Genomic DNA, 18,449 nt, shown 5'->3' on the forward strand with positions numbered 1-18,449 from the left:
TGACTGCAGGGGAAACCTGCAGAATGTTTCGCCTTCAACTGAGACCATAGGAGGGATCCCCCCTCCCCTAGGCCTCGCCTGGTTGCACCATAGCATGAAGGCCCACAGGAGGGGAGGGGCCATGCGCGCAATGAAATTAGAAAGAGGACCGGTGTGTTGTGGCCTGGATATAAGGGACTGGTGGGCTGAGTGTGGGGCCCTAGGCAGCTGTCTGCACTGCCTATGTCTATTGCTGGCCCTGGATTAACTCCCAATGTGATAGCTGTCGCTTGAAATGACATCTTCAGGTCCCAATTTGGACCATTTCCCTCGAGCATAGGGTGAGGCACCAGTATCTCCTGGCAGGCCCCTCAGAAAGTATGACTGTTCAAAGGGGTATCATTTAGGAATCCAAATGAGTCAGTGTCGACACCCCCAATATGGCTTCTTAGCGCTCCCATGCAGAATGTTGCCACCCTACCTGTCCGTCCGTCCGCGCCTTGCCCGATACTAAACCTTCACCCCAGGCATAGCCGTACACTTCCCAAAACCTTCTTGTTGTGTCACTCACATTTTTCTCCTTCTCACTACAGCATATAGCTTGAGGCAGACGGTCAGCGTACTTGAGCTTTGGGTAACTTAACTGTGAGTGGCTGTATTCTGGTCTTTCAAAAGCTTTCACAAGGAGCACACCCACAAACAAAGTAGGTCCTTTCTGTACCAGGGATCACCATGAAAATGTGGTTTTTTTTTAAACAAAAAATACATTTGAGCTTTTAGCCATGTTTGTATATTGGCAATGGTCTGGCAGCGCCTCCAACAGTAACATCTACAAAAATCAATACCAAAACAAGCACTGGCAAAGATAAATAGCTGCCACCCAACACCAGACCCCCTGCCTTTGCTAACGCTTGTTTTCTATTAATTTGGAGGTGGATGTCTGAATATATATATGTGCAGTAAATGTTATCACAGTAGGGAACACCCGTGAAATTGTTAAGGCAAAGTCCATGCCCATATTTGGTGCCAAATCTTTTGCTGTGGTTACTTTGCTATTTATTTGTGAAGTACATGGAAAGAATGTCTAGCAAGGCAGCATTTTTTTCCTGTTGTTCTTAAAATGGCATTCACTTGTCCTACTGGTCACGTGACTGCCTTGTCTGTCTAGACTTCTGCAGTGTAGCATATCCCTAATCTTCAAGGTTCTATTAATCATTAACCCAATGAGGCCTATTAACAAGCTATATGATGTAGTACATTTAGAATACTACAATAGGACTAGTAAAGTGCTACATAATGCAATTCACAAACCTAGGTGTGGAGGTCTCCGCCTTTGATTCTCCTATCTTTTATATGCCGACATCTTTGCCCTGACAGCGTAAATCTCTGCACACATACGTTTCAGAAGTAAATGTGGGAGAGTCATGGGAGGAGGGAGTGGCTTGAAAATGGGGAATTCTTAGTACTGTTTAGCAGGGGTTTGGGAGGAGTAAGGAGGGTTAAGAGACAATTAGGGTGGAATTTAGGAGGGAGATGCACCCACCTAAAAAGAGTAAACCCTTTCCTAATCTCAAACTGTACTTCTAAAATTACTACATCCTGAAAGGACCTAAAACTGTTGTAAATGTACTCCAGCTAGGAGCTGGAGTGAGTCCAGCAGGACAGTAACTATTGATACTACAACACTCTTTCATATAAAACAATGGAGGTAGGGCTCAAAATAGAACCCCATAGGAAATAGTGTCCAAATAATGAATTCATTTAAAATATGTAAATCTATCTATCTAGATATATGCTAATGTTACAAAATTGTAATATAAATGATAGCTACATTTAAAAAAAATTAATGACCTTCAAATTTAAAATAAATACTTTCTTTTTGTTAAATTATTGCACTAAAATAACTTAATACACAACATTTAGGACCATTTGATAAATACTAAATGTGAATAAAAAACTTAGGGGCCGATTACAATCTTGTCCGGAAAACATTCCTACCGAATTGGTCCCTGAATGCTTTCTGGACGACTCGGATCTGGTGAGTCTGACCGAGCGATTTGGATGTATCCTGATGCTTCCATTTTCGGTTTGGTCGGACTCCCATTGACTTCAATGGGAGCCTGTGTTCCGAAGGAGAACACAGGCTCCCATTGACAAAAGAGGTAGTTGGGGAACATCATGCACCCAGTGGTATGCTCCCCTTGGTGCCTGCCACACTGTGCATGGTTGGAAGGGGGGGTCCCTTGGGTACCCCCACGGGCCAGATTCTGAGGGTCCCGGGTGAAGGGGGGCCTGCTATGGGCCCCCAAAGACAGATTCCGGCAGCCGATTCGTTCCAGAAAAACGTTTCGGAACGGCTGTCCAACAGGTCATTTTAATCACTCGCTCAGAAACCGAGTCCATAGAGTTGCATGATTCGGCTCCGAAAGACGCGAGCTGTCTGAATGCCTTTCACAACTGATTCAGACAGCTCTAACGGTTTACGAGCATCGTAATCGGTCTTTGGGAAGTGTGTACGATTTGGTCGGAAAGCAAGGGTTCCGAATCGGATTCGGCAAACCCGAATCGGATTTGGAGCCCTTGAGAACGGCATCGTAATCCACCACTTAGTCGTAAAGTCACTACTAGTAGTAATTTTTTCAGACTTCACCCGATATTTCAAGGGGTGGGGACATGTAAGTCTACACTTTTGAGTAAATTTACAATTGTAAATGGTGAATAGTCATCATAGGGTGTTCTCTTATGTGCATGGGGGCATGGCCCCATGCAAACAAGGGAATCCCTTTGCCTCTGCGCCCACGCCATATGATATATGTGGAGGCAGAGGCAAAGAAGCTGTCAGGAGGTGCCCTGACAGTGCACCACCTAAAAGATGGTGCATTATCAATGCACCCTCTGGAAGTGGGAAAGGGGTTCCAATAGACCACCCAGACATCCACTTGCAGGCGGGTGCAGTCACTCACTGCACCCGCCTGCAAGGGGATCTCTAATCCCCCTTCAAAGTTCAGGCGGGTGCCGCCTGCACAGTAAAACACAGAGCAGCTGCAAAGCAGCTACTCCGTTTTTCACATCAATGCGCTGTCCAGTGCTTTAAATGGAAAAAAATAAGTGCAGGTACTCGCCCAAAAAAAGCTGGGGACTGGGGGCGGAGTTTGGTGCGGGGCTATATTTTTTACCTTTCCCAGCTTTGTATGCAAAAAATATGCATGCATTGTAAGAATGTCCAACCATTTATATAGTACTTACCAATAAGTCCTTAATATTAACCAAAGCAACCTTTTTTTTAGCAACCCTATAGTAATAAAATATTAAGGAAAAAAACACAGCAAGTTTCCTAATGTTTGCCTTGTAGTTTCATGCGTATCTTTGATGCAGGATCATGAATCACTAAACTATATGACAAACCTTTTAACTTGTGACCTGCAGGTAACACAATGATCTCTGCAGCAAAAACAGTAACCAACAAAGCTCCCTATATAAAAAACCAAATCTGTGATGTGCATGTCTCATGCTGTGCGTTAAAGCAGGCACATTGATCCTCAATGCAATTTCATGTTCAGTCAAGCCTTTGATTAGAAGAATGCAAACAGATATTTCCAGCAAGTGCATTAACCACCAGAGTTATTAAAGTGCCATTGTACCCGGGAATTTACAGTATACATAAGATCTCTGTACCAAGTAATATTTCGAAATGCAGCATGTTGTGATGAGTTAGGCGAGGCGGAATACATTTATTATCACATTTGTCCTCTTGTCAAATTCTTTGGGGCAGAGTTTTAAAAATAATTACGTTAAGACTTTGCCCTTTGCGACTGCGCCCACTTTGTGCTGCAAACCTTTGGTCTTTGCCCGATTAATATACCTAGAGTTGGCCTCATGAGTAGCTATTTTTAAAGTACACTTGCCTAGAGCTATTCGCATATTGAAACCTTTTTCGAGATTGCCACAGGTGTATCTCATTGAAAAAGAGATTCTCAGGAGGTGACTTGGGTGCTGCAAATAAACCCAAGTTTCTAGTTATATAACAAATGTTTAACAATAAACAGCAAACTAACGAATCAATACTAGCTCTGCTGTTTTTTTTATAAATCATGAATGCATTGATTTAAGTCTAGAGGACAGGGATTTTCTTTCATGTAAATCCCTTTCATTTAAATTGTTGATGGGTGAAGATTTGGGGGCGTTTAAAACAATGGGCATGCTAACAAGCTGTATTGCTCTGAACAATGTGTCCCACAGAGGCGCCCATTTGGTTTTATGGACACCTTCCCACCCCCTCTGAAAGACACCCTGCAGCGATACTCCTCCTCTCTTAACTTCCAGGGAGGCACACGCAGCTCTCTGTGTTCTAACAAAAACGAGCTGCCGTCCTGGCGCTTTTGAAGCAGCTCAGCCCAGGCGTCAACAGCTCGGTTTGAAAGGCGCTTGAAACCGCGCAGGAGGTGCTGCCAAGGATGTAGCTTAGGAGCGCAGCATCAACCGCATCAAAACCGGGCCGTTATGAGTACCGGTACTCTCCTTGTCCGAGGAGAGGTCCTGGTACTCATGGCGAGAAAATATAAAAGTGCCTATACTCAGTACCGGTGCGTACCAGCCCATTTAAAGCACGGGCGCTGTCCTAAGAGCAGCGCGAGTTCATGGCTGTCCTGGGGGCAGCGCATTCATCCAAATACAGCGCATTTTCCTTGTTTTCGCCAGGCACGCCTTTTAAAAAGTGCGCCTGGCGCACAAGGAAATGTGTTGTATCTGTGATACGACCCCTGGTGCCTTTGTAAAAGATATAGGTTGATGGCTCTTGTTTATGATCACATGGGCTACTTCTGGTGAGGCGCCAAGCTGGAGCGCTATAGAGAAAATATCACTGTAAAACGTTTATTAGAATGAACTTGAATTGATGTATGTGAAAGGAACAGTATATTCTGCATAAATGTAAACACATGGGGGCAGATTTATGAGCCCCTTGCGCCACTTTTGCGTCACTTTTAACATGGGAAAAGTGACGCAAAAGTGGCGCAAGGGGCTCATAAATCTGCCCCATGGGAACTATATTCAGGGTAGCGTCCTACTTCTTCAACTTAAGGTAGACATATTTTTCTAAATTATTTTTTCTCCTTCTGATTGAAAAAGGCTGTTGTGGCGTACTGTTATACAAAACAACACCACCTTTAAAAGGTGTCTGTAAAGAATTTCTAAATAATAAATGCTCCATCAGGAGACATGTAAATCTACAGTGCAGTTTACGCCATTGTTTGCCGATAACTCGGCACAGGTGCTTATTTTTACACAGCAGCACTTACTTATGACAGCCTACCACATGGTGGCGCTGCTGCCTTTCTATTTTCAAGCAGAGCATTTAAAAGTGTACATATTTAAAAAAAAAAAAAAACCCTGACACAGACATCGGTCAGCTCTGGTTTGGGCAGTGTGCGTTACCAGTTCCAAAAATGGCCTTGGGCCCTGGCACATTTTTGTATTATTTTTTACAAATAAAGCACTGCAGATCTGCAAAAAAATCCCAAAACTAACAAATAAAACAGTAATTTAACGATGTGTCAACTGTCCATGTTTATCGGATAGCATGACTCATAACAGCAATCTATCTTCACGCGGACCTTTCCAGCCCACTTCGCCCTCTTTGTCCATCTCAGTAACACACATAAGTGGTCTAGAACTGCACATGGATCCATAGGCGAAACCGCGAACAGAAGCAGATTTATCTCACCAGATAAACCACATGTTTTGAACCTACCAGAAAACATACAGAAGTGGTCTAGAACTGCACATGGATCCATAGGCGAAACCGCGAACAGAAGCAGATTTATCTCACCAGATAAACCACATGTTTTGAACCTACCAGAAAACATACAGAAGTGGTCTAGAACTGCACATGGATCCATAAGCGAAACCGCGAACAGAAGCAGATTTATCTCACCAGATAAACCACATGTTTTGAACCTACCAGAAAACATACAGAAGTGGTGTAGAACTGCACATGGATCCATAGGCGAAACCGCGAACAGAAGCAGATTTATCTCACCAAAGAAACCACATTTTATGCACCTACCAGAAATCATATATTCTGTGAGAATATAGACTTTCAAAAGACATGAAAAATGTACCTTTTTAAGCTAAACGCAGATTCTGCTGTATCAAACAATATTCCACAGCACCGCACAGTTTAGAAAGGCAGATTGATGGACTGGAGACATAGCCAGGGAGTTCAGTGCTTCTGAGCTCAACACAGACTTGAATTGATCTACACCGGACTGAGCGCAGGATGTGTTAAGAATGGAGTGGGTAAAAGTGGCTGTACATTGAGCACCGACTTTTGCTGAATCCATTCTGTTTTTGAGAACTGACCTATGTATTAAAAGGTCGGTTCGCAAAACCCCGATTCACAGTGGGTCGCATTTAGGGCTACCTCATGTATATTAAAAAGTTAGGTTGCAAATTGAGATCCTCTATTAATCTCAGTCATCACAGGGATGGTGGGCTGCTGAGGTCAACACACAACAATGTATGTGATTGCTTTTAAATGAAGCACATTTTTTTTAGATGCAACCTGCTTTCCTTAAAGAGAAATGGGATGTGTTTAAAAAATATATAAATACAATTTTTAAGGGTTGCGGTCCATGGGAACACTGCCTACTCTTAAAACGTATTTTTTTCAACATCCACAAATGGTTAGGGGTCCCCTTCGGGACCTTCTCATGTTGCAAATGCCTTACCACTACTTTTCAGAAGTTGGTAAAACATTAATACATCCCACTGTAATTTGATATTTAGATGGTGGGCCCTAAACAGGTCCCTTCCAGATACCGAATTGATACATAGTTGCAAATCAAAACTGCAATTCGCTAATGCTTTACTGAACTGCAACTTGAAGGGCCAGATGTACGACTGTTTTTTGCGTTCGCAAGTGGTAAATCGGACCGTTTGCGACCGCAAAAGAGGGTGGTTGGGGTCAGTGACTCACAAAATAGTGTTTACAAGTGACTATTAGGAAGGGACATGCCAAGGGCGTCCCTTCCTAATAGGGAGTCAGAATGGTATGCACCATTGTTTTGCGACCATATTTACGGTTGCAAAACACTTGCAGTTTACCACCTACTTCAAGTACGAAGTAAGCCACTCACAAACGGGTAGGGGCCACCAGGGGACCACTTCCCTTTTGTGAATGGATGCAAAATATTTTTTAAGAGCAGGCAATGCTATCACGGTGGGACTGCCTACTGCCTACTCTTAGAAAATGAAACAGAAACAATTCATTTTTCTTTTTTAAATGCATCCCATTTTCCTTTATGAAAAACTGACTGCATTTTATTAAAAAAAGCTGCTTTATTGAAAAAGCAGTCACAGACATGGTGGCCAGCTAATGCTGGCCATTCCCAATGGGTCGCAAATCGAGACCTACCTCATTAATATTGATGAGACAGGTTATTTGCGACCCCATTAGGAATCGCAAACTGTCTGAGACACTGTTGTACATTCCATTTTGCAAGTCGCAAAAAGTCGAAATTTGCGACTCGCAAAATGGAATGGTCGTACATCTGGCCTGAAATTCTTACATACCAATATGCCTTTTTGCGATTCACAGATTCTGTCAATCAGGACATTTGCGAGTGCAAAAAAAGCTTAGTAAATGTGGCCCTGAATAATTTAGATTTGCGCAATGTGGAATTTGACATCCTTGAGGCCTTGATAGAATTTGTTTTTATCCACCTGACAGAAACAAGTGTCAATTAGAAATAACAACTCAAAGGAAACATAATCAGAAAAAGAGAAGTGTACATTGCAATTACAATCCAATTTTCTTGAAATCTAGTTAATGAATAAATAGATAAATAAGCTTTCACACTCAAAGCATTACCATTTCAGCCCAAAAGTAACCTTTTTAAGTTATGTATAAACATATGCACAAAAGAACACTGCAAAGTTAAAATTTGGTACATACAGTTCTTACAGCCTGTGGATCAGTTTATGTTCACCAAGGAGACAGCCAACCCCATGAGAGACAGAACAAGCACCAATGCCTATTCAAGTTAACCAGAGGGCACACTAGGCTACAGTGCACTCCAAAACATCGTTCATTAAAGTTTCTGAGTATAGAAACATATTTGGTTAAATAGATTTAAAATTGTAGTAAGAGTTACATTGTGATGTTGTTTTCTTCTCACGCTACCAATGTGTCCTTTTGCCACACACTTAGCTGTATAATTTCACATGCGGAGAACCGCTCACCACAAGTACCACTTACCTCCAAAGAAGGTGGCCTTGAGGGTGCGCCCCATGATCAACTGGAATGGGTCTACAGCGACACCGCGGTCATCCAGGGCCACCCCGACAAGGGCACATGTTCCCCATCCTACGGTGGTGCACTCAAGAGCGGCTCTCTGAAACAAAACCAGCAACAGTGAGGAAAGAAATCATGATTTTAATGCCAGCACAGGTGAAGCACACACAAAACACCACACTCTTGGGACATAGCATTGACAAATCAGACACAAACAAAATAAATTAGCACCAGAGGAGGAGCCGATATCACACTGTGCGCACACAAGTGGCTGGAAACCCCTGCAGAGAGCAGGTTTTCTGCTATTTGTTTCGATGATCTGTGCAGTGGGTGTCCATACCCCCCCAGCTGTGCAGCAACTTACAGGCCCTCCCAGCGTACTTTCTTACCCATCAATTATGTACACCAAGACCCTTTTGTGGTGTTAGAATTTCTGCCTTATCTTGGACGACAACATGAGGCATTTTCATACCAAGTTATACAGTGTACATCCTATAATTTATTCATATTAATAACCATAACTTCCAACTGTTGTGACAGCATTTTAAGCCATGCTTGCGACCACGCCCCTCTTTCTTGATTGGGCCCTTTGAACCCAAACTTCCCGGTCACTTACAGGCCTTTTCATTGGGGCGTTCTCTTGCCCTGTTGCTGCTGTGTCCTTTGTCTAACGCCCACTGGGGTGCTAGCCGCCCTCCTTCTAGGTTGGCTGCTCCTCCCGATCAGCAGTAATACTGGGAGTGAAATTTCAACCAGAACATTGGTGGCAGCATCAAAACCTTTTGGAGATGGAGGGGGAGGCAGAGAATTTAAAATGCCCCAGTCCAGGGATAATTCTCCAGGACCCATGGAATTAAAAATATAGGCCATGACATAACAAGTCAAATTTGAAAGACACTTCCCCCATCAACCACTCTCAATTAGCACATGACTGAGCAACTTCAATAAGAACTCTGGGTGAAAGTCTGCCCCAAAATGATGAATTACCAGGGGTACCGGACCTGGAATTAGAGTCTCCAGAAATTCATTGTGTCTCAGTAGACCCTCAGAGTCCAACCTGTAATGGTCCAGATTTGCCCCATTTCCTGAGTTGGCCGTACCCCCAGTATAAGTAAGCCCGGGGGTTAGGAAAATCCAGCCCATTTCCAGGGCCAGACTTAATGAGGGCCATAGAGAGAATTCCCAAGAAGAACATGCAGGGTACTGTCTGAGAGGGAAAAATGCTTACCATGACATCCAAAATACCAATGCACTCTATAGCAAAATCAACACCACCATTGGTGAGTTCTGCAATAACTTTCTGAATAGGCTGAGAGTAGTCCTGGGGGTTAATGCACTCTGTTGCTCCAAGTTCTAGCGCTTTTGGAAATTTGTCCTTGTTGATGTCGATGCCGATGATACGCGTGGCTCCAGCTGCTTTACAGCCCATGACCGCAGAAAGGCCGACTCCTCCCAATCCAAACACAGCGCAGGTGGAGCCAGGTTCAACCTGCAGCAAATAACACACTGTTACATGAGGCTTTATCAGTCAGTGACAATTCAAGATATGTACGCTCAAGGCAAATAAGATGAAGCTGAGGAGAAGTAGGGTAAATAACTTTATAAAACACATATACAACACTTATATCTTCCAGTCTGAACAATGCAGACCAACAAAGCTTCACAGATGCCCTTGGGGCATCTCACACTCCAAAACAGGGCAAGAGAGGTAGAATAAACTCTGCCGATATTCGGGCCGGCGCTGAGCTCTTTAGTTTGCATCCCCCACAGTCGCCATCTTGGCAACGCCTCCAAATATAGATCTTTTATTCCTGCAATGTCATGCGTCACAGGACAAAAATGTATGTGTTTTGATGGCAATGTTATATTTTTAATTTGAACCCTTTTTGTTGCTATGGATTTTTTATGTTGGAAATTGTTTGTAGTCCAGACCTGGCAATCCAAGGTCGAATCAGGAAATAAAGTAAGGTGTTCCACCTCATTTGCTGATATGTTTCCAGCAACACTTCCTTCATTTATTGCCAATGGTAATTTCATGCCAGCCAAATATCGTCAATTACGGATATACCGAAAACAAATTATTTTTGATCGGCCTCTTTCTTCAAGGATTTTACCACCCAAAACCTATTATGAATTAGCAAAGTTCATTAGACTTGAATTGAGAGACTGTGGGGCATATGTATCAACATCACCATTTGCGATTCTCAAATAGCGATTTTTAACGAATCGCTATTTGAGAATTGCAAAACGGGATGTATTTAAAAAATTGCAAACTTTTTGCGATTTCTTAAAATTCTTCAATTGCGATTAGCAAATTGCGAAATCGCAATTAAGGAATACCTGCCCATTCATTTCAATGGGCCAGGAGACCCATAGGAATGAATGGGAAGTAATTCTCAAATAGCGAATCGCAACTTGCTAATCGCAATTTGAGAATAATTTCAAAGGTGCAAGGGTGTCATGATGACACCCTGATGCACCCCTGAAATGAGCGTGTGTGTGCATATGGCGCACATACATGCCCTAAGGACATGTATGAGCGCCACGTGGCACTTTGTAAAATTCAAAAAAGTGCATTTTGAAAGGAAATCGCAAATTACCACCAACTGGAAGTTGGTGGTAATTTGCGATTTCTTAAGGATAATTCGCACAACTTGGGTGCTTTTTACATATCATTTAAGAAATCGCAATTTGCGATTTCTTAAATGCTTACGCAAAATTAAGAAATCGCTAAATTAGCAATTCCTTAATTTTGCGATGGGATTTGGCTCATACATCCCGATTACCGATTTTTTAATCGCAAACGCTGTTATTTTGCGAATCGCAGCGTTTGCGATTAAAAAATCGTTTGATACATATGCCCCTATGTGATTTTACTATTGTGAGAACCTGTTCTCAAAATCAATATGAATTAAATATTAAAGATAGTTTGGATTTTAAACCTATATTTAAAAGTCTGCTGCAAAACTGTACGCGAATTACATTTCCCATCAAATGTAAAGAAACAGCAGCATTCGTGACCACCAGAAACGTTCTCGGTCCTAGCTCGCCGAGCTTCACCCACAATCCATTTTTCTCTTTATTGACTAGCAACCATCCTTTAAAGTTGTAATCAGAAACACTCTATACCTATTTGTGGTGTGACTATTTCTGAAAATGCATTGATTACTTTCAAAAGTCAATATTTGACTATGATTAGAGGCTACTATGCAGATATTTTACTGATAAGGGTTACACATTTTCTACGTTGCACTTCCTTGTTTTTCCCTCCTTTTAAAAAGTCACAGAAAAAGCTGGAAATGTAAATAAATAGGTGGTTAAATTCACATACAAATCTGGACGTGTCATAGTGTGCACGTCCACCACACAATTTAGTGAAGTCCTCTAATTCAATTTAGGGGAGTTATGCAGTTTGGAAGGGCCAAATGTGCGGTTCGCGCAATTCGCCCATACTCATTGGTCCTGCAATAAAGCTTGGGAGTGGAACTGTGCGCTGATAGGTCTTGCGTGGCCCAGCTCCTTCATCAAAGAGACTACTTCTGCAGGATGGACCTTCAAAGGTCTCTCCTAACAATTTTACATTAATAGCTACTGTTTTCTTGTACTACTTTGAAAGTATAACATTCATTCAGTTCAGTTCTAGCTCAACATGAGTGCAGCCGGACAGTTGTGATTGGAAATAACAACATTGCATTTTTTATGTTGACACTGCAAAAATATTATGGCCAACTACTATTATATCATAAAAAAACCACACACACACATCTATATATATACACACACACACACACACATATATATATATACACACATATGTATACTATTTCTAACTCCATACCTTCATACATTGAAAATATAAATATATATATATATCATCAATATGCTTAGATGTGAAGTTAAGAATTGTAAATATATATTTACCTACATATATTTATCTTGACAATATAGTAGCAGTCCGTATTCTGGATTCAATATTTTTGTACGTCAACATAAAAAAAACATAATAATGTGGCAGACAGCCCACTGTTCGGCGCAATAGCATAAAGGGTCTAGAGCAGTAGTTCTTAACTTGTGGTCCGAGGACCCCTGGAGGTCCGCGAGTCTTACACAGGGGGTCATTAACTGTATTACAAAATTAAATATTAAAATTAAGAAATAAAATTTCATAAAGTATAAACAAATATAAAAGCAAAATTGAAAATGTGGGAACTTTTTATATATTTAATTGTGAATTAAGCAAACTATTTCAATAATTAAGTAATTTTTTGGTGTACACTTGTATTTGTATTTTTGTTTTGGTTTGTGGTTTAAATCAAAGAAATGACTTAGGCTGAGGATCCCCGGATTCGAATAATGACTCAGGCGGGTCCCCGGATCCCAGTAGTGATTCAGTGGAGGTCCACACAAGCCACAAGGTTAAGAACCATGGATCTTGAGTCTTGAATTGTATCAGATTGACCTATGTGTATTGTCCCCTGCAGATGTAGGTCCATTGAACCTTCAAGCACATTTTTGATATGAGGTGTCCATTTCCCTGCATATTTCTTTAGTAAGTGAGTTATCCAGGGCAATTGTTCAGCATTGAATTGTCTTTTCAGCTTCATAAAAAATTTGCACAGTAGTGCAAACACAAGCGTGCATGTTCATGTATGTATCGAATTAGCAAACCAGATTTCTGAACTCAAGTAGTTTGTGCACATTTGCAGGCTATCAACTCAAATGTTTACAACCGTTTACAACAAAGCAATATTTGTGTTCTTCATTGTCAGCACGTGAGTGCACAAGGGCAAATACAAAATGGGGCAATTTACATACATAAGTTAGCAAAATACTGCTTTTTCTACCAGTTTTAGAAGCTGCCTCTGCACTATTCAAGTCACAACCTTGCAATTAATTTACTTTGATTACCTTAGCAGTGTTGAGGGCAGCTCCATAGCCAGTGGAAAATCCACAGCCAATCAAACATACTTTATCCAGCGGGGCAGCATCATCAATTTTCACGACAGAGGTCTCGGCACACACGGTGTACTGGGAGAAGGTGCTGGTGCCCATGAAGTGGTAGATCTGCTTTCCCTTGCAGGTAAAGCGGCTGGTGTTGTCGGCCATCAGGTCTTGATCAGAAATGGCAGTTTTGATTTTGCTGAAGAAAATTAATACTCAAAACAGTTAACAGACTGGAACAATGTAAACCTAACTGCTACAGAATGTGAACATAGTAGCAGAACAGTTGCTGTAACCAGATGTCGGGGGCCAAATTTACGAAAGGATTGCGCTGCCCTTGCGTCACATAAAGGTGACGCAAGGGTAATGCAAGCCTTAAGTGAGATTTACTATGCCACGCAGACCCACCTTGCGTGGCTCTGTGCGACATAGTAAATCTGGAGTAATGCAGGGGAACACAAGTAGCTGCCTTGCATTACTCTGACCTGGGAAGGCGTTTCATGGGTGCATTGTGGCTGTTCCGACACATCCACCCATGGCTTCTGGCGTATTCCCAGATTTACTAGCACTAGTAACTCTGGGAATGCATCAAAATGGTACACCTTCCAGGAGACATTTTTTTATTTATTTTTTAAATATCTTTATTGCATTTAATTGTTTCCTGATACAGTAGGTTACAAGCTTCATCATATTTCACCTTGTCGATATCATCACTTGTTCTATGACACCATACATGTAATTCAGGGCATTTCCTTCCCACAATTTCAATGCCATTCGTATTTACGGTATAAGGTTACTCATACATTTGTGAGCTGTCTTGGGGCCGTAATAAGGAGACATATGTTTATTTCTCCTTGTTTTGTCCTCTTTCTATGTGTGCTGGCGACTGCAGCACAAGTAGAAGGAGAAAAAACATCTAAAGGTTGTTTTTGTGTTGGAAGGTGTCCCTTCCTGCACAGAAACAATCCTGCCTGCAAAGCAGACACCCTTGCACCATGGTGCCCGGGAGCCTGTGTTGAATCTAGGCTGCACTTTGTGTGTCAATGCAGGGAGAGAGCAGGACTGCGCCATGTCTTAGTACATATGGCACATTCCTGCCCTCTCAATATGACAGGGCAGTGCAGCAATACGTCTTGCTGATTTGAGCTGCGTCACATCTTCTGAAATCTGGCCGCGGGTCGAGTGCCCTGGTCCATGGATGTTAATTACAGACCACAGAGTTAACGAAACTTAGGGTCCTGCTACCTTTGGGGGAACGGAATTAACGCAGATTTGAGATAGAGTCCTGAGAATTCCCTGAATAAGGAGAAATTACCAATGGAATTGGTAATTTGGTCTCTTATTTACCAGGTAATTCCTGATTACCTACCCGTCAGCTTCTTTCTCCCAGTCCTAAATGAATTAGTGAAGGTCCCTTTCCCTGAAGAAAGACCTTCTCAACTTGACCCCTTTCTATTTCCTTTTTATGTCTTCTTCTCCCTCCTTAACAATAACTTACTTCTCGATCTATCTTGATTTATTTTCGATATACCTGGATGTCGTTTTTTCGCCGATGTGGGCAGAATTGACAATCATCAGCAGACGGGGATTTGGCGGGCCACTGTCTTGGTCATAGCATATATTTGACTGATTGATGGCACATTGTGCCACGTTTACACAGGCTGCTCATAGGCTTCTGTTTGCAACTTCAGTAACACTTTTTATATGTTAGATGTTGACTAGCCGAAGTACATTGAATTGGGTAGAAAGATGAAAGCTTAAAAAGCCTTCTCTTCCCGGTTTTGATATCTTTATGTTTGCAAACAAGGAGGCATTCGGTGGTAGGTGGAATACTTGTAAGTTTGATGCATATGTACTAGGGAGGACGTATCCCCTCAAATCCCCTTCAACTGTGATGGGACCTCTCTACCCTTTGGATCTGAAAAGGTTCTCCCTGCTCAGATCTAATTTTTAAACAGCCTGCCCTCCTTCCCCAGCACTTCCAAAGACATGGCTATCAATGTATATCACTTCTTTAGGAGACTCCCATAGCTGCCTGCTGGGCTTTTGCAGTTTAAAGAGGTTTGGCTGACATCTGTAACAGATCAATGAGTGTAAGGGGCAGATAACGTTTCGGAATTCCAAAACCAGCCAATAAAGATTTTTTTCAGGTGAAGTCTTTTCACATGACTTTCCATCCAGCAAGAAGCTCTTTTCAGATCTATTCACTCTCTTTTGGAGAAAGCGGCAATTTGTTAGGTCTCAATTTTAGAGAGAAGAGTAGGAATGTATTAAATATAATTTCTGGTGGGGAAGCCAAATAGAAACGTCCAGTACATTTTAGACCCCTGTTTTGTAAAGAAGTTCCTGCAACAGAGACCTTTCAAAACTATGGCTCTACAATCTATTCTTCCACTTCTTTGGCCAGGAGATATTCTGATGTTGTTGGATTTAAAGAATGCAGATGGTCACTACCCACTTTACACAGGTCATGAACAATACCTTTGCTTTACAGTGGAAATATCACATTTTCAGTTTTGGGTACTTCTATTTGGACTAGCTTCAGCTTGTAAGGTTTTTAGAAAGGCATTGACTCCATTGGTTGCAATTGTACATGCCAAGGGATTCAAGATTTCCCAAACCTAGATGATTGGGGCAATTGCTGCTTCCCTTTCCCAGAACAAAGTAGATGTCCGAGAGGTTTGTCATCTGCTTCAGGAACATGAAGTCCAAAGCTTCAAGAAGCCTCACCTCCAACTTCCTTAGGATCTGACCGCCATAGATCCACATATCAGGTCAGACATCAGGGTGGGCTTTCTTAAAGAAGGGAGGATAATAAAGGTCCATGGTCATTAGGAATTCTGATTCAGAAAGGATCTTCTGCCAATTTGGGAATGGTTATATGGGTAATTGCTCTCCATCCTGTCAGAATCCGGAGACAGTTCTGGAGACGCCTTCTCTCTGAATAGATACTTCATGTTGGTGGTTATTGTTTATAGAAGCATAATAACAGATGCAGACCCAGGGGATAGAGAGCTGCTTTGGGGGTCTTTAGGCGCAGGGTTTTTTTCTCGTCTACAGGCTCTATGCTTGTCCAGTTGAAGGGAACGTTAAGCCATCCTGAAAGTTTCAAGCTGTCCTGATAACTCCACAGTTTTTTCTCCTCCGATAACTCGACAATATGTCTTAGTCGCAGGAAGCTACATAAAATAATGGGAATTAGATCTCCATATGTAGCCTAGATTGCTCTAGGGACATTTCGATGCTATCTCCTCTCTCTATCTGCAGTATGTGTTTAAAGGAGGTAGAATATGCTTCTGGATCAGTTGAATTCACATCATCAGTCCATTATTGTCTCAGTCAGAGAGTGTTTCAGCAGATCTGTGTCAAATGGAGGTAGTATTGAATGACTTTTTTGCCTCTCCCAGAGATGACTTATTTTCTCTATGTTATACAACAGCTCCAAGTCACTAGGCCTCGGGGCTGTATGCTGTAAGCATTCAGTAGCCTCAAAGTTTACTATATGCCTTCCTTTCAGTACCTCTTTTTCTATATTGAAAATGTGTCGGTGCAGAGCAGACTTGGTGTTAGTGGCCCAGGAGTGACCTCTGAGCCATTGATGTCCATCTCCTACTATGGCTTACTTTCAGCCCTCCTTGGACCTTGCCAGTGACTACATCTCCATTGAGCTTCCATCATCTGCAGATCTTATCCCTACAACATCTTTGCCTAGGAGTAGAGAGAGGGAGCATGTTGGCCTCCGAAGGTTGGGTTGTTGTAGGGAGTTAGCAATATTGTTTCTGCCGGACAGATGCTCTCCCACTTTAAAATCTTATGAAAAACATAGGAATCGGTTGCATCCTGGTGCCAGGTAACACAGGCCCCTGCAGCCCCCGCGGTTTGGGGGGCCACCAAGCTGCAGGGGGCCCCCTCAGCACAGTAATTAGGCCTGAGAGCACCAGATTAAATCCGGAGCAGGGGCCCCTCCGTGTACTTGACAGGGGGGGGGGGCACCCTCAACTTTCGTAACGCCACTGCCTGCTGTTCTTTAAGACGTTTGCATCCTTGTAGTTGTGAACCCTTGAAAATTTAAGATTTTATTTTAGGGATCGATTTTTGCTGGATTAACAATGTTAGCTTTAAGACTACATGTCTGCTGTTCCATTTTTTTAAAACCACTTAGTCAGGCTTCTCCACGGCTACTCCTTTAGCTGCGTGCCTATTAAAGCGATTTTTGCAATTTGAAGGCTATATAGTGCATTTGCCTGTCCCTTCTTGGGGCTTGCCTTTACTTTGGACGCCTCTATAAAGGCCTCCCTCAGCTGCTGGTGGCAGTACAATGAAGAGTTAATCATGAGTGAGAAACGTGAACTTGAATTTCCATTTTGAATTACTTTGAACAGAAGCTCGCAGCCCGCCCGGTTCATTTGTTACAACTTTGAACTCGGCCCATGAGGTCTTACGAGCTTTAGTAGATAAACCCAAGCTAATGTTAAACCCTTAAACAAACACAGAGCTTCACCAGCAGCGATAGCCTTGGCATTTCAAAGAGCAAAAGGGATCGGAGACAGATACCAACTCTACACAAATCTACTGCTACACCACCACACAAATCTAATACTTGTTACATAAATTCAAGTTTATTGACCTCTAGAGAATTAAACTAAAAAACATAATGCCAAGAACCATTCTGCTAAGTAAGGGAATGGTGTCAAAAACCTGTTTTCTGCACAGACAATAAAAAGCAGGTGTAACACATGGCATGTTTCATGTATGCCTACTCACAGTTGTGATTTGCAGCTATTTAGTTAATTCTAAAACCTCTGATGTGGGCACGTGGTTCAGACATGTCGTAAACAATTTATGAAACTGCACGGATTTTGTTTAAATAAATTAGATTTCTCCCTATTTCCTTAACAATAACCCTTAGCGCGTGCAATCTTTGCGGTGTATGCAATATGCATGAACAGGATTATAAAATATCTGAAATGTCACTTTATCATTTTATAATTTTTATTTTCAAATAAATAGTTTCACTTGAATGTGTCCCCTTCTACACATACCCTATGATTTTCACTGAATTTGGGGCACGTTCATGTACTTAGGAGGACCACCAAGGGGCAGATATACAAAGACCTCGAGCTCAGTGCCACACAGTGATGCAAACTGCGAAAATTCTTGTAAGGCTATAGGGCGGCATATTTATGAGCATTGTCAGGCAGTGCGTCAAGTCACCTTGGTGAGTTGCACTGCATGA

At 42.1% G+C, this 18,449-nt stretch overlaps 1 protein-coding gene across 1 annotated transcript in view; it reads right to left on the minus strand.

Annotated features, from left to right (window-relative positions):
- The window catches only part of LOC146862012 (all-trans-retinol dehydrogenase [NAD(+)] ADH4-like), a 142,095-nt gene that overhangs the window by 21,202 nt on the left and 102,444 nt on the right, over window positions 1-18,449 (minus strand). Inside the window, exons 5-7 of the mRNA XM_085641170.1 lie at window positions 13,181-13,412; window positions 9,501-9,761; window positions 8,237-8,372 (exon numbers count right to left, since the gene is read on the minus strand). Of these exons, the coding sequence (XP_085497296.1) occupies window positions 8,237-8,372; window positions 9,501-9,761; window positions 13,181-13,412 (629 nt within the window). The remainder of the gene's footprint in view (window positions 1-8,236; window positions 8,373-9,500; window positions 9,762-13,180; window positions 13,413-18,449) is intronic.

This window comes from Triturus cristatus, chromosome 2_2 (assembly GCF_964204655.1).
Source record: "Triturus cristatus chromosome 2_2, aTriCri1.1, whole genome shotgun sequence".
NCBI lineage: Eukaryota > Metazoa > Chordata > Amphibia > Caudata > Salamandridae > Triturus > Triturus cristatus.